Source organism: Octodon degus, unplaced genomic scaffold (genome assembly GCF_000260255.1).
Source record: "Octodon degus isolate 3935 unplaced genomic scaffold, OctDeg1.0 scaffold00092, whole genome shotgun sequence".
NCBI lineage: Eukaryota > Metazoa > Chordata > Mammalia > Rodentia > Octodontidae > Octodon > Octodon degus.
Genome location: NW_004524668.1, coordinates 6,457,106 through 6,469,960, shown reverse-complemented (window position 1 = coordinate 6,469,960; position 12,855 = coordinate 6,457,106). Strand labels below are relative to the sequence as shown.

The window sequence follows — 12,855 nt, the reverse complement described above, 5'->3', positions numbered from 1 at the left end:
CCCGGTGGGCGAGCTGAGCCAGTGACTGAGATTGGGCGTCGTGGCGTGCGCCTGTAATCCCAGTGCTTGGGAGGCTGAAAACAGGAGGATCACTACACGTCTGATCCACATAATGAGACCATGTAGACCCTGTACTAAACACATTTAAAAAAATGGAGAAACTAGCTCAGCAGAGCTCTGCAGAGCAAGCTTCAGCCAAGTAAGAAAGGAAAGACAAGGTAAAGAATCAACAAGGCAAGCTACCAGGAAGGCCACAACAGCCTTAAGATGCCTACTTCTTCCATTATTGTTAACAAGCATTTCTGCTATGTTTCTTGACCATTTACATTTCCTATTTTTATAAACTGCCTTCTTGTGCACTTTGTCTACTTTTCTACTAACATAATCACTGAGAATTTGTTTTTGTAAGTAGTTTTTGGTTAAGCTTACTGTCTTGGAGGAAAAGGACACTTTCTTTTGAAATGATCCTAATTAAGGCATGCAGAAACATCAGAAGCTCTCAATGCTCTTTTAAGGAAGGTATTTGAAGAACATAATGTTCTTTAAAGACAGCAGCTCCAAGGAGCCAATATAAAGTTTCTGGCCTTAGGGACCACAGAGAACACAAACCTGCAAGTTTGGGGACTGAAGGTCAGAAGTCACCAGACAGTGGTTGAAGTGATAAAGAGCAGCAGCAAACTCTTCATCTGATGAACCTTAGGACAGATGGGAACCAGGTATTCAGCAGCTATTCCATGCATCACATACTATGCCAACACCCAACCTCCACTGGGAAAACCCACCAGGAACAAGGCCCGCCCACTGACCCTTGAGTCCATCCTTGTCCACCTCCTTGATGATACTGGCCAGGGTGGCCATGTGGTGTTCTGAAAAAGACACACTCAAATAGTTTCGGATGAAATTGTTCCGAGAGTTCAGCATGGAAGAGGTGATGAAGTTCAAAATGTTGGAAGCCAGACCTAAAAACTAAAAGGAATAAAATAACTGTTATCAGGGCCACAGACCCTGGGTTCCTACAAGCCCTGAATACAAATAAGAAATATGTTCTCAGGTCTCATACAATAAAGAATGAATCAGGTTTTTAAGCTATTTACAATGGGACTGTTTATGAGTCTTTTCCACATAATTCTACCAGTTACTCAAAATAATATGCCAATTTAATGCAACAGACTTCAGAAAATATGGAGTAAGGTAAAATGTTAGTAGATCTACACTAAGGGCTTTAAAAATATACTCCTATTTCCACAGCCGCCTTAGAAGTAGATATAATCGTTCCCACACAAGAGACAAAACTAGCAGGCTCAGGGGCCAGGGGTTTGATCCCCAGGTCTGCTGTGCTGGCCCTGCCCCCAGAGCGAGCTGATATGGCAACTGATACTGGGCATGGTGGCGCATGCCTATAATCCCAGCTCTTGGGAGGCTGTAAACAGGCAGATCACTACAAGTCAGATCTAGTAGTAAAACCCTGAGCACCCTGTAGACTCTTCCCTAAAAATAAAAATAAATAAATAAAAGAGACAAAACTAAAGCTAAGAAGTTCTAATTCTTGCCCAAACCAAGTAAGCAGCAGGATGTAAACCTACTCTGATGCAAAAGAACATGCTACTCATAATCAGAGGACAGGATATACCTCAGCAGCACAGCACCTGCCTGGCAAGCACAAGGTCCTGAGTGTGACTACCAGTACCCAAAGAAAAAGAACTCTGAATTATTTAGTGTAATATAATCAATACACATGAATCCTAAGCAAAAATATACTTAAACATTCTAGGTAAACACCAACCTAGAAAATATTTTAGTGCAAATGATCTGTGTCTCATAAATGTTCCCCTCAATTCCTCCTCCCCCCAAACCTCAGAAATCCACTCTTACCAACTCAGGATCTTTGCGACTAGCCAAGATGTTGCCCTTCTCACCAGAGGCCTGCTTACTGGGGCTTTTAACACGAGGTGAGCTTTCCAGGGGAGGGGGAGGGGGAGGTGGTGGAGGTGCCACTTTCTCTTTGCTGGGAGAGATGGTCTCCTCAAACCACTGCCCCAAAATAGGCTCACTGTCATCATCTGAAAAGAGAAAGGAACATGTATACATTCATGAAATCTGCTTTCTAAAAATGCTTCATCAAAAGAACCTAAGAATATCCTGACTGATAGTGGTTGCAATATTGCACAAATCTGTCAGAAATGAGAATATTTTACTATACACAAGTAATACCTCAATAAAACTGATTTTAAAGACACCAATAAAAGCAGAAATAAGTTCACTTTATTTTATTTGCACTAAGCCAAACATCTGCCAAGTTTACTCTGTCTTATGAGCTATAAACCCTAAGAAGACAAGATGTCATCTTTCTTTTTTTTTTTTATGAGCAGAATGTATTTATTGAGAGAAAGAAAGCTCCTGTCCAAGAGAGGGACAGGGGGGCGGGCCCGAGCGGGTAGTTCTCCCTCTCATCTTTCTTAATGTCTCTCTCACGCCTGGCTATGAAGAATCTGAGATACTTATCTTATTCACTCTCTCTGTAAACTAAGGAAGGAGGGAAGGTCAGTTTGACCCTGATGTTTATTACACCACCATCACTTTCCCTCCTAAACTACAAAGCTATGACAACAGCCAAGCCAAACACCTCACACGGGACCTTTCCAGTTGCACCAGAAAGCTGAGAACAGAGGTCATGTGTCAACACCGAGAGAACTTGGACTAACATGATATATTCCTCCTCTGTGCTACTGAAGTCATCCTCATAGTAGGTATTGGGAAAGGAATGAAAAGCACCATGGGCTTGGCTGAAAGCAGCGTTTGTTCGTCACTTGCTGTGGTCCACTGCTCAACCTGATCTCAGCAACACAGCAATCTTTCAGTGTACACAAAATCAAGGTCTGGGCTAGGCAGGCAAAAACAAAAGGAAAATGAACTCTGGAGCTCTTCTCTGGAACAAAGAAAAGCTGCACCTACCTTGGCTGCTGTCCTCCTCTGTGCTACTGAAGTCATCCTCATAGTAGGTATTGGAGTCAGTGGAGGCGCTGGCGTCACTGCTCATGGAGCCTTTCCTCTGTCGCTGCAGGACACATGCCTGTGGGAAGGATGAAGTGGCAGTTAAAACCAGAGCTGCCCTACCTAATCCCATTCACCGTATGGTAAGTTTTCTCCATACTCATTTTCTTTTCTAAAACTGAAGCAATTCTCCATCAGAACTCTCATTACTTTTTTCTACAAAAGCACTCTCAACCAGATACATGTTCAAAAATTGGAAAAGAAAAAGAAAAAAAAAGCATTTTGCTAGCACCCCTTAAGTTTCTGTTATAGAATGCCAATCATAAATCTCTAAGTATCACATATATCATAACACTGATAATAGCAGATTCAAATGTGTGGGTACATTCAACCAGTTACCCACTGCGCTCCTTGCCAAGGTGAATGCTATAATGGATGCCCCTTCCCAGAAACTTGAGAGCTGAGGCATGAGGATCATATGAGCCCGTAGAGAAGACCTCTATTTCAAAAAATAAAGTTCCTCTCCTCTTCAAAATCATCGTTACAAATGTAGGTTTATAAAGATCATGCATATAGATAATCTTATTCATTTTGAGGTTACACAAATTCTTCCAGATTATTAATGGCTAGATTCCCGCTTACCTTTCTATAGGAGGTTGAGAGTAACGTCAAGAGCAGGTTTGTGAGTGGGACTGAGTCAATTAGTCGTTGAATTCTTTGGATAGAGGTGCTCTGGGCCATAATACTCAGGACTGCAGGGGTGTCATCTGTCTCCCAACCCTGAAGGGAACAGTATCAAAGAGGAATTCATGACACGACTCTGGCAGAAAGAACCTCCTGCATTGCTAGATTAGGCTTGTTCACCCAAAAGCGAATAAAGCAAGTGCTGATTTCAAGAAAACAGTCTCCTTCCTCACCTTGTGAAGAGCCTCCACTTGCAGGTCTTGAAAGAGAGATGTTAGCAGCTTGATGGCATGGTTTGCCAGTATTACTGACAGCACCCCAAATCCCTGATGCCTACACACAGAAAACAGGAAACACCTTAAAATAATAAATAATTAAGGGGCCTATCTTCCCATTCTGAGGTCTTAGGTGCTTCTGAAGGTTTATGGACCTTTCCCCAAGAAAAAATATATACATATGCACAAAATCAGCATAGCATTTCAGAAATTCAGTCTCCTTGCAACCTACCCGTGAGCTGCCAAAGGACCTGCAAGCTGCAGGGTAAGAACCCAGGACTAGAAGGAACTCTTACCTGTCAGTTCAAAGCAACTGAGTCATGGGAAGTTACTAACATTTAAATGTTGAACTTTTAAAGACTTACTCTTTTAAGAAAAAGATTAAAATGACAAAATATTCAAGAATAAACCTAAAACAAACAGTTTACATTACATTTGATTTTTTTTTCCCCATCTTTTTTTTTGGGGGGGGAGGGGTTTGAGACAAGGCCTCACTACATACTTCAGGGCAGCCCCAAACTCAGAGATCCTTCTGCCTCAGCCTCCCAAGCCAGGCTTACATCATAGTTAAGTAAAACTTTTTCCTTCTCTTCAGCATGTCCATATGACAAATGGTTAATACCTCTAATATATAACAAGCCATGTAAATCAATTAAGAACACCAAAGAAAAAAGTAAAGCAAAGGACATAAGGCATTTTACAGACAGGAAGGAAGAAGTGTTATGAAGCTAGTGAACTACTCCAAAGGAGAAAATAAGGAAACCTGGAATAGAGTGGTGGTGGTAAAAGCAGAGAAAAGAAGTTCATTTGGGTATGTTTGGAAGGTATGGCTGACTGAATTTACTGGTGGCTTCATCAGAATTCTTTTGCTTGAGACAACTGAGTTGTATAATTTACTGACCTAGGGAATACTGGTTTAGGGATAGGTTCAGTGGGAAGAAGAGAAAGAGAGAGAAACAAGTAATTGTCCCGGCAGGCCAGTTTCCACACAACAGCTGGATTCTTGGATCACTAATAAGTCAGTTCATGTCTCTCTCCTAGAGAAAAACCTCCAGCAGCACCTGGCTCTCATCTGACCACTGGCTACCTCTCTGACCTAACTGCTGCTAGTTTCCCTGCTCAATTTCTCTTCTCTGGCCACACTGACTTTGCTGATGCTAGAACGCCAAGCTCACTTGTGCCCTGGACCTTAACAATGCTACCCAACCACATGGCTTGTCCTCTCACTTCACATGTGGTTTCCACATCCTGTCTGTAAGCCCTTTCGAAACCATCCTAACCAAAACAATAGCTCCTATCACTCACCAGCCCCCTTCTGGCTTGTTTCTCTTCTTAATACTTATGTATGGCTGTCTGTACTATACTTGTTAGTGTACCTGAAGATAAATTCTATAATGCTAAGGACACTGCTTCATTTACTGCTTGTCTTTAATACCTAGAGAAGAGACAAATACACAATAGGAACTAAAAGAATAAATAAAATCCAGAATGCCTAGGCTTAGAAGCAAAACCTTGAATAGCACGTTAATTATGGTTAATTATGTCTCCTTTCTAGCAAGTAGAGCTCAGACTTCACCAAAACAGCAACAAATGTTTCAGGCGGCAATCGAGGAAAGCCTGACAATACCCTCCCTGACAGGTTAAATAGGGGAGTACTCAACTCCAAGTGAACTGAACCCACTTTACAAAAGAGGTGAACTTGATAACTCTAAAATACACATTACAGATATTCTCTCTCTGCCAGATGAGGAAACAAGATCAAAAGAAACTGGTGACTCATCCAAAATCCCACAGCTATGATGTGGAGCTAATAGACCAGGATCATTATCTCCCTTACACATTCAAACCAGGAAGGGAGGCAGATCTCTCTATTGACACAGAGGAGAGAGGTTGGGAGTGAGACTCAGCGGCTGGATATGTGCTCAGCATTTGTAAGGCCCTGGGATTTTTTAGGTCTTGTGAGACTTGGTCTCACTATGTAGTTCAGCTGGCCTTGAACACATCGTAGCCTGTGCTTGCCTTGAGCGCGTGGCGATCCTCAGCTCCTCCACTAGTGGAATTACGGGCATGCACTATGCCCAGTGCATGCAAGGCCCTGGTGCCAATCCACAAAACAAAACAATACCCGTCATGGATAGAACAGGAATGCCACAAGCTCCTCGCCACTAGCAAACAGCAACAACAGAACAACAGTACAACAGAAAGGGTGACAAAGAAAGCAGACACGTACCCTTTCCCGGGCCCCAGTTTGGGGGAGCCCACGCCTTCTTTTGTGCGGGAAAGGATGTCCCCAACTCGGAGGGCAGCCAGGGGGTCCTTCTCTTTCCCCCTATCAGCCAAGGCAGCAGGACTGAGGTGCAGGATGAGGAAAAGGCTGTTCAACAAGCACCAGGCACCCAGCAGCTGGAAGTTCTGGTAGTGCTGTTGCAATGGGCACAAGACAAGGCATGAACAGGAGGCATCCGTACCTCAGGGGACACAGCATGGGAACACTGCAGGGACATACTTCTTACCTCACCACCGGCCCGGCGGGAAGTGCTGATTGCTTGTCCAATCATGTCATAGATTTCAAGCTATTCAATGTCAAAGACACAAAAATCTGAGCAAGCTGGTACATTATTTCTTCCTAAGTGCTAAATCCTACCCAAACTGACTTAACTTGAAGAGGTAACTATCCTCGGGCCATTTTCCAATGATATAATTGTTCTTTATCTTACTCAGGGCTGACACCCACCTTTTACTCGGCACCTATGTCACCTTCTCATGCATTTCCCACACCTGCGCATTCCCTGTACCTGCAGCTCTGTATCAGATGGCTTCCAACCACAATTCATTTTATGCACTTAGCCAGATGTGAAATGTATTTTATTCACACCTCCTGAAAGGACACTTAGTAAAGCTTCAAATGTACTTCTGAATGAATAATCTTCCTCAAGGCCCACTGTCACCACAAAGCTGCAGTGTTCTCTACTGAGCCAACAGAAAAGCATCTATACAATGTCACATACACCAGCTGAATGCCTATCTCTCAGTCCCACTACCAAAGGAAAGGGCTGTGAACATCACTCTAAGCCTTCTTTTCCAGCGAGGGAGAACAGAGCTGGCCGCACTCCCTCACTTGAACAACCAAGGCGCCCACACCCCCAGGTGCTTGGCTTACACATTTCTGAACAATGGTGGCTGCATCACTTTCGTAGTCTTCTTCTTTGGAGCTTGTAGACCCTGTCCGCACTTGCTGTGCACTGCCCACATGAAGGATGGCCATGCAAGTTGCCACACTCACACCTGAAAAATGACACACAGATTCCACTCATGGGGTATTCCCAAGGCACCACCAAAACGCCCACCCACAAGCAACTCCACGACTGACTACTGAAAGTAAACTCTTCAGGGCAAGGCTAAACACGATCACACCATACAATCTGGCCAGCATGTTCCTAGCTACTTACCTAAATGAGTGGAAAACACACATCCTCATAACAACCTGCATATAAATATTTATTGCAGCTTTACTCTTAATTACTTATAACTTCAAGCAAACAATGTTCTTCAATAAGTAAATGGATAAACTGTGGGGCATCCATTTAGCAGAATATAATTCAGCAATGTAAAAAAACAAGCTACCAAGTCAGAAAAGACATGGAAGAACCCAACCCTCACTCCCCGTGTAAAGGCTGTATACTGAGCTATATAATTCTAAATACATGACATTACTGTGGACAAGGTAATACAGAGGTGGGAAAAAGATCAGTGGTTACCAAGAGTGAGGGAAGTAGGTACAGGATAAACAGGAGGAGCCCAGGGGATTTTTATGGGTAGTGAAATTATTCTGATACAATAATGGTAGACGCAGGATTATTACATTTGGCAAAACCCACAAGACTACATAATACAAAGAGGGGCTCTAATGGATTATGGACTCTAGTTCATGGCAATGTACCACACTTATTTCACACGCACTGGGGAGAGCCTGATGGGAATTCTACAAAACTCACTCAATTTTTTGAACCCAAAACTGCTACAGAAATAAAACCTACTGTTTCAGAGACAGGCTGCCACTGTTCTACCAAGGCTAGTCCTAAACATGTTTCCCTGCTCAAATTCACACTGCCTCAGCCTCCCAAGCAACTAGGACTACAGGTTATGTGCTATCATCCAGCTAGAACGTAGTAATTTAAAAACTGAATATAATTTTTAAATTTAAGATTACAAAACAAAACAAAAAAAATCCCACATTTGACTTGGAAATATTTTTTAAAGGCATCAAAGCCACATCTCTCCTTAAATCACATCTCAAATTTCAACAATAAATTAAGGCTGGGATATTTAATCCAACTATGAAATTTCTTTTCTTCAGTACTAGGGATTAAACCCAGAGGCCCACACATGTTAGGCAAGCATTCTACTCCTAAGCTGCTTTACCAGCCCTTTCCTATATTTTATTTGCCTCAAACTTGCAGCAATCCTCCTGTCTCAGCTTCTCAGGTCCTCATGTTGCAGGCATGCACTACCATGCAAAGCCTGCTTTAATTTCTGAGACAGAGTTTTGCTAAGTTGTCCAGGTAGGCCTCAAATGTACCAACCTTCTGTCTCAGGCTTCTAAACTGCAGGAAGTATACGTTACCACATCTGACTACCCTTTCGGACTTTGATTACATCTTGACTAAATATACTGAGATCCACATGAGAGCCAAGAAATTCTTCAGGGAGTAAAATAAACTAACTCTAAAATTAAAAATACATGATCAAAGGGAGAGTTTTGGGAAACACTGGATCCAGCCACTGAAAAGCACATTCTCACTTATCTCCTTAGCTTTCTACTCTGTGTGTGTGTGTGTGTGTGTGTGTGTGTGTAACTGGGGAATGACCAAGGCCTTCACACTAAGCTATATCCCCAGATCTTTAGAATCAGGGTCTTGCTAAATTACCTAGGCTGGGCTCAGACTTATGATCTTTCTGCCTCAGCCTCTCAGAGCGATGGGATTGTAAGAGGCACGTACCGCCATGCCGTAGCATTCTATTCTTAATGCTGCTAACCCCAGCTAGGGTCCTAAGTGTGTTCTGCCTGAAAGACTACAAATACCTGCTAACATATCTCCCCACCTCCAGTATTTCTCCAGACCCAAATATCCTGCACTGCAGTGCCTAAATGTTTTTCCTAAAAATATAGCTCAGGGGCGGGGGAGATGGCTCAGTAGAATAAGTGCTTTCCTGGCAAGCACAAGGGTCTGAGTTCACTCCCTGATTCTGCCAGCCACACACACACACACACACACACACACACACACACACACGCACACACTCCTAAAAATATACCTCAGATGCTTGCACTCTTCAGAGCCTGTAATGGTCTTTACTGTCTACAGGATGTACTCCAAATGACTTTGAGTTGCATTTCTCCTTGAGTCTTTCTGTCCAGCTATATGGTATATGGCGCCCACTGAAGCCTACAAAACTCACAGATTTACACACACACACACACACACACACCCCACACACACCCCTCTGCTATAAGGTCTACCATCTCTCAAGATACATTAAGACTTTCATTTCTGCTGACTTTCCAAACTGAAAATAAACTCTGGTTGTTCTGAAGTTCTGAACACTTTCTCACCTCTCATTCAGTTCCTTTTATATATAAAAGTTCTTCACTAATGTGCTCTGAATAAGCCCAAACACCTGTATCTTTTTACCTCCATTTGTACACAGATGCTCAACCTAGCTGTTCAGAGAATGTAAGGAGATGAATCAACCACAGCAACTTCCTGGTGTACTCTCCAGGTCAGGATTACAAGACTGCAAACCCAAAACCTCACCAAGAATCAAGTACACTTCTCAAAGTGCTATATCATCAAAGGCATAAAACCCAAAATTAATGAGTTGGTTTCAAGTCATGCTAACAATTTTTTTTTTTTTTTTTTTTTTTTGCGGAACCAGGGATTGAACTCAGACCCTGGCACTTGCCAGGGAAGCGCTTATTCCACTGAGCCATCTCCCTGGCCACTAATACTAATTTAAAAAAATAAACACCAAGTATCAGGCCACTTACAAGACAGCACGATCAATAGAGAGGGATTTTCGTGAAACACAAATATTCTTCACATTTACTAAAATAAGTATCCATAAAGCCTGTCCTATAAAAGTTTCTTCAAACATGCTTCCACAATAAGGTTCAATCCCTCTGTTCTTTGTGTGCCCAAAATATTCTATACATCTCATCTTCTTCACTGTGGAGCTCCTTTCTGTAGAATGGAACTACATACTGTTTACAGTCCTTGGCATTTTGCTCCTCATAGAGTAGACAATATCTGTAAATACTACAAGACCAAATATGCATTTAACACAATACCAGCAGTTAAGCAACAGGATAATTTAAAAAGATTCTTATTAGATTTCATGTCACCTTATATGTAACATAAAATCTTCAGGGAAAGGAATAAGAACAGGGCAGACAGTCCTCAGGCTTCTCTGAGGAACAGTTTCCTGAAAATGTACCTGTCCTTGACTAAAAACTAAGAACTCATAAGTTCTCACCTGCATATAGACAGCTTAGGCTGAGGACCGTCACATCTTGTAGCCGAGAGGGATTGAGAGGCTCTAACACAGGTAGAGAAAGGGTATCCAATGCCATAGTTACATCAATCACCAGTGAATGAAAACTAGAACATAATGGAAAAAATCAACAAAAATATCTCCTAGAATCACTTGCTTTTATAACTTGAAAAATGAAATCAACAAGTTATAAAATACAGCCGTTATATCGCTTTCAATCAGACTGAAAAGACCACGCTCCCAGTAGCACCTTACCCATTGCGAACAGCAGTGGCATCTGCTACTGTTGCAGGCATGATGAAGAAGGAATTGGCCAACACTGCATCCTGGAACCGATTGATGTAGCGTAGGAAATATGGCAGATTCAAACAAACACGCAGCAGCTTCTCGGAGCCACCTGGATCAGTGAAAAGGTACAACCTCACAAAAAGTCCTTACTGATGCCCAAACCTATTCCACACAAAACATGCACACTTGAATCGCTGGCAGCAAGAAACCGGCTTTCTCACAGTCACCAGAGTCATACCAAGCTCTTGAAGACTAGCCACGTTCTGAGCAATGAATACATTCTTGGTTTTGATAGCAGAGGCTTGATCTGTAGATGACTGGTCATCATTTTCTCCTTCCACCTAAGAGAAACACAGGGCTAGCAAGACACGCCCACCTCTCACTGCTGGCTGTCCTGCTGTGGAGAACAGAAAGTGAACAAGCAGCTATGTGGCTACTCTCATACCGCCCAGCTAACGATGGGACAACCCTTCATCTATACCAGAGAAAATCAAGGTTGTTCATTCAAGAAGAGGGGAAAAATATGTAGCTTCAAGCAATTCATATTTAAAAAAAAACATAGGGGCTGGTGAGATGGCTCAGTGGTCTAAAGCACCTACTTAGAACAAGCTGAGCAAAAGCACAGGGACCGCGGTTCAATCCCCCAGCACCACATGCCAGCCAGCCCCGCCCCCTGGTGGGCTGAACTGGCCACACACAAAATAAATAAATAAATCAAAATATATAGATATATAGATATATAGATATATAGATATTTATTCTAGGGGCCGGCTTGATAGCTCAGCAGACTAAAGCGCCTGCTTAGGTAGAGTGCAGTGGCCAGGGTTTGATGCCCAGTGTGCTGTGCCAGCTGCACCCACAGGGCACACTGAGATGGTGAGACTGGGCGTGGTGGTGCACCCCTATAATCCCAGCACTTGGAAGGCTGAAAACAGAATTACTACAATCTACATAGTGAGAGCCTGTAGAGCCTGTCCTAAATACATATATATATATATATATATATATGTGTGTATTCTATAGCTATACAGTGATGCCTTCTACAAAAAATTCCACAAGGTCTTTATGTTTATTTGCATTGAAAAATGCCTAGAAGAGTGGTCATTAAAATAGCAATAATAACAGACAATGTTGGGGTGAGTTTTACTTTGTGTTGTCTTCTATTTTTTCTATTATCATCACATAACCTTACACAGTTTAAAGGTGTGAATACATCCTAAGCACTGCATCACTAGACAATTTTATCATTAGGCAAACTCCTCAGAGTGCACACCGGGTAAGGCAGCTATGAGATCACTAGACGACAGAAGTTTATGCGACAGCCATAGTACACGTGATCCATCCTTGACCAAACCACTGCATGTGGGATGTGACACCATTTATTATCACAAACATAAAGCACGCTACTTCTTTTTTTGGACTGCTATCATCTTAAATCCCATGGAGACCAGGACATTTGGCTGGAGGAACTTACCAGTGCCTGTGGACTGACGGCTGGTGAAGTTACAGTTCTAGGATTAAAAACTGAGGTCAGCTGGTTCAAAAAATTCATCTGCACCTCCTTCTGCTTCAGCTCGGGGCTTACTGGTGAGGCCAGCTCTTTCTGATCTTCCACTGTAAAATATGAAAGTAATACCCGTGATCAGAAGAGTGCCATCAGAAGGCAAAGCTGCCACAGAGGCGGCCACACAACCAGGTCTGTAAAGGACACCCACCATCAGAAAGTGTCTTCACTGTTTGTGGCAGCTTGGCAGATTTCATCATTGCTGTGAATGTGATTATTTCAGTTCTATCTAGTCGGCTACAGCCAGTACACAGGCCCTTGATTAGGAGAATCAAGTGTTTCTGAAAAGAAAACAAATTCAAATACATCTCACAAGAGATTTACTCTTTCAGGAATTCTAACTAACACAAAAGCAAATTTTGGGGGCTGGTGAGATGGCTCAGTGGTCTAAAGCACCTACTTAGAACAAGCTTAGGGGCTGGTGAGATGGCTCAGTGGTCTAAAGCACCTACTTAGAACAAGCTTAGCAAAGCACAGGGACCGCGGTTCAATCCCCCAGCA

The 12,855-nt window shown here is 42.7% G+C and overlaps 1 protein-coding gene across 7 annotated transcripts in view; it reads right to left on the bottom strand.

Moving 5' to 3' along the window:
• The window catches only part of Ubr4 (ubiquitin protein ligase E3 component n-recognin 4), a 134,468-nt gene that overhangs the window by 109,434 nt on the left and 12,179 nt on the right, over positions 1–12,855 (bottom strand). For all 7 annotated transcript variants that reach the window (XM_023722546.1, XM_023722550.1, XM_023722547.1 and 4 more), the window contains exons 4-17: positions 12,506–12,635; positions 12,265–12,404; positions 11,029–11,131; positions 10,758–10,899; positions 10,485–10,609; positions 7,111–7,235; positions 6,464–6,523; positions 6,181–6,371; positions 3,909–4,008; positions 3,634–3,771; positions 2,953–3,070; positions 1,873–2,060; positions 807–966; positions 610–695 (exon numbers count right to left, since the gene is read on the bottom strand). In XM_023722546.1, the coding sequence (XP_023578314.1) occupies positions 610–695; positions 807–966; positions 1,873–2,060; positions 2,953–3,070; positions 3,634–3,771; positions 3,909–4,008; positions 6,181–6,371; positions 6,464–6,523; positions 7,111–7,235; positions 10,485–10,609; positions 10,758–10,899; positions 11,029–11,131; positions 12,265–12,404; positions 12,506–12,635 (1,806 nt within the window). The remainder of the gene's footprint in view (positions 1–609; positions 696–806; positions 967–1,872; positions 2,061–2,952; positions 3,071–3,633; positions 3,772–3,908; positions 4,009–6,180; positions 6,372–6,463; positions 6,524–7,110; positions 7,236–10,484; positions 10,610–10,757; positions 10,900–11,028; positions 11,132–12,264; positions 12,405–12,505; positions 12,636–12,855) is intronic.